General features: G+C 39.3%; 1 protein-coding gene across 1 annotated transcript in view; it reads left to right on the top strand.

Annotated features, from left to right (window-relative positions):
• The first annotated feature begins 610 nt into the window (after positions 1-610).
• Positions 611-2,605, top strand: part of LOC101311785 (protein TPX2-like) — a 75,017-nt gene continuing 73,022 nt past the window's right edge. Inside the window, exons 1-6 of the mRNA XM_004305364.1 lie at positions 611-647; positions 751-764; positions 853-939; positions 1,062-1,166; positions 1,250-1,363; positions 1,481-1,530. Of these exons, the coding sequence (XP_004305412.1) occupies positions 611-647; positions 751-764; positions 853-939; positions 1,062-1,166; positions 1,250-1,363; positions 1,481-1,530 (407 nt within the window). The remainder of the gene's footprint in view (positions 648-750; positions 765-852; positions 940-1,061; positions 1,167-1,249; positions 1,364-1,480; positions 1,531-2,605) is intronic.

Genomic DNA, 2,605 nt, shown 5'->3' with positions numbered 1-2,605 from the left:
TGCCGGAGGTGTTCGATCAAGCATAGGGAGCCATAATTTAGTCAAGTAAACTGTTTCAATTGAGATTTTTGTAAGCTTGGTGGGAATGTTTTCTTCTGTTCTTGCTGAATTCAAGTTTATGGGCTTAGCCTTATTTGTTTAATTTTTGGGCAATATTCGCTGATCACCTCTCTTGGGAGTTTGGGAGTTTTGATTAAAGCGCTGCTCTTATCGACATGGTAGTCCAAATCCTTTGAATGAGCTTCAGAGATATGAGGGAGGCCCATTGAAGCGCCTTTAAAACCTATACCTCGCCACAATTTCAGAAACCATAAAGCAGAGCCATTGTGGTGTAAGTTGCAGCAGCCGCAGAGCACTCCAAGCACAATCACTTTCAGATCTTCCTCAGGTAAAACCCATCTCCCTCTCCCTCCCAATCACCCAAAGGTTTAAGCTTTTCAATTATTAGTGTTCATTTGCCAATATAATTCCCAGCTTCAGTATTTTTTCCAGATTCTGTACTTACTCCAAACTGTCACTGTCTACCAGCATTGATACCTCTTTGTTCTCAATTCAGCAGTTCTGTACTTGCTCTTTGTTCTCAATCAGTGGGTAACTTTTTTTTCTGTTCATGTCTCCTATGCATTTCAAGAAGGGAGATCTTCTAAGTGATTCCAAAACCACCAGACAGCTAAAAAGATATCAAGTATGGTCAGAAACCCATCAGGGACTAAGGGAAAAAGTCACTTGCACTCTTCACATGTTAAACAGTATACTATGAAAAGGTTGGCGTGCTTCACTTTATCTGGTATCTCTTGAATTCATTATACGCCAGTGCTATGTCCTAATTGTATATTTGACTGAAACTTACAGAGAAGAGAACGTGAAAAATGCAACTGGCACATCCATGTTAGCTCAGGAGAATCACGGCAGAAGTTGGATGCTGGAAGATCTAGACAGGTTACTTTTAGTTCTGTAATTTGTGTTGACTCACATCTAGAAGCCTCTTTGTTGTCGTTTGGTGAAGATTATTTCTAGACATTTCCCATGACTGTTTTTCCTTGTGTGCCCTTAAAATGCAGACTCTTAATCCCAAACCCCAAACATTCCTCCACAAGTCAAAACTGGGTCATACCAGTGCCACACATTTTTCAACTGCTATTAAAACTCAAAAAGAGGACAGGACGGTTTGTGCTTTTCATCCCTCTTTTGCACTCCATGTTGTTATGCAATATCAGAATTGAGTAGTTGATCCTTTCCCAATCTACAGATTGATGTTCGGGAACCTGCAACACCATTTGTTTCAATGGCAGAAATGATGAACAGGTTCCAATCAAGTACCAGAGACTTGCCGCTGCCGCATGCTAATGGTTCTCTCTCACACGTAAAGGAGCTTCACCCTGCTTAAAGTTCTTTCACTTCTTTACACATATATATTTATTTGGTCAGGTTTAATAAATTTTTTTTTGCTATAGAGGTTGATGTTGTTTCTATTATTCAGATGAAGCCTAAACTCACCTTAACAAGACCAAAGGAGCCAGAATTTGAGACATCACAGCATGTGCGCTCCGGTTAGAGAGTACTGCGTTGCATATGTATCTAGTGCAAAGCATGTATTTTAATATGATCATAATAAGACCTAATATATTGATTTTGTTTTCATGTTGTATGAGACTGTCTTCTGTGTTAATCTAACATGCCCACTATCAACCATGTATTGATGATGTTCTTAATGGCCCTAATTTGCCTGTTTTTTGCTCAAAGGAGAACTCATAATCACCTTCGGAATTTGCAGATATCATGACTAGATGTTCCTGAATGCTTCTCTGATGGCAGATTTGGCGGGTGCAAGAGTTGTGACTAAAGATGTATGGGAAGGAGTTATAACTAGGAGGATCTTGATTCGACAATGTGCTTTATTATCAAATGATGTGGAGTGTCCTTTTGCAATTTTAAGTTGGAAATGAGTGTTTGCTATGCATCATCGTGGTGTTGTATCTCTCTGTTTACCTGCTTTTAGTGGTGTGTATACACAGTTCTTGATTTGTATCTATGCCTGAAACAGAGCAATCACATAGTGGCACTCAAAGTCCTCTTCAAGAGCCAGTTGCAACAATCTCAGGTTGAGCATCAGTTTCGTCGGGAAGTTGAAATACAAAGTCATCTTCGCCATCCCAATATTCTACGTCTTTATGGCTACTTTTATGATCAGGTATAGTGCTCATAGGTGGTTTATGTTTGCACCAAATTGAACGTCTCCTAGTTAATGGAACCACTATGGTACAGAGTCACTCACCCTTGTAGTGGAATTTTAATTATTGCAGAAACGAGTTTATTTGATATTGGAATATGCCGCCAAAGGTGAACTACAAGAGGAACTCCAGAAGTGTAAATACTTTAGTGAAAGACGTGCAGCCACCGTAAGTTTTTTTGTGGTGTCGAATTCATTCTCTTTCAGTTGTTTATAGAATAGAAATTCTGATTTTTTTTCGTATGAGGTATTTGCAGTATGTTGCATCATTGGCCCCATCCCTTATATACTGTCATGGAAAGCACGTAATTCATTGAGATATCAAACGAGAAAACCTTCTCATTGGTCAACAGGTGCTGAATGCCTTACTATGCT

The sequence above is a fragment of the Fragaria vesca genome, linkage group LG6 (assembly GCF_000184155.1).
Source record: "Fragaria vesca subsp. vesca linkage group LG6, FraVesHawaii_1.0, whole genome shotgun sequence".
Lineage (NCBI taxonomy): Eukaryota > Viridiplantae > Streptophyta > Magnoliopsida > Rosales > Rosaceae > Fragaria > Fragaria vesca.
This window is presented reverse-complemented; position numbering and strand designations above follow the sequence as displayed.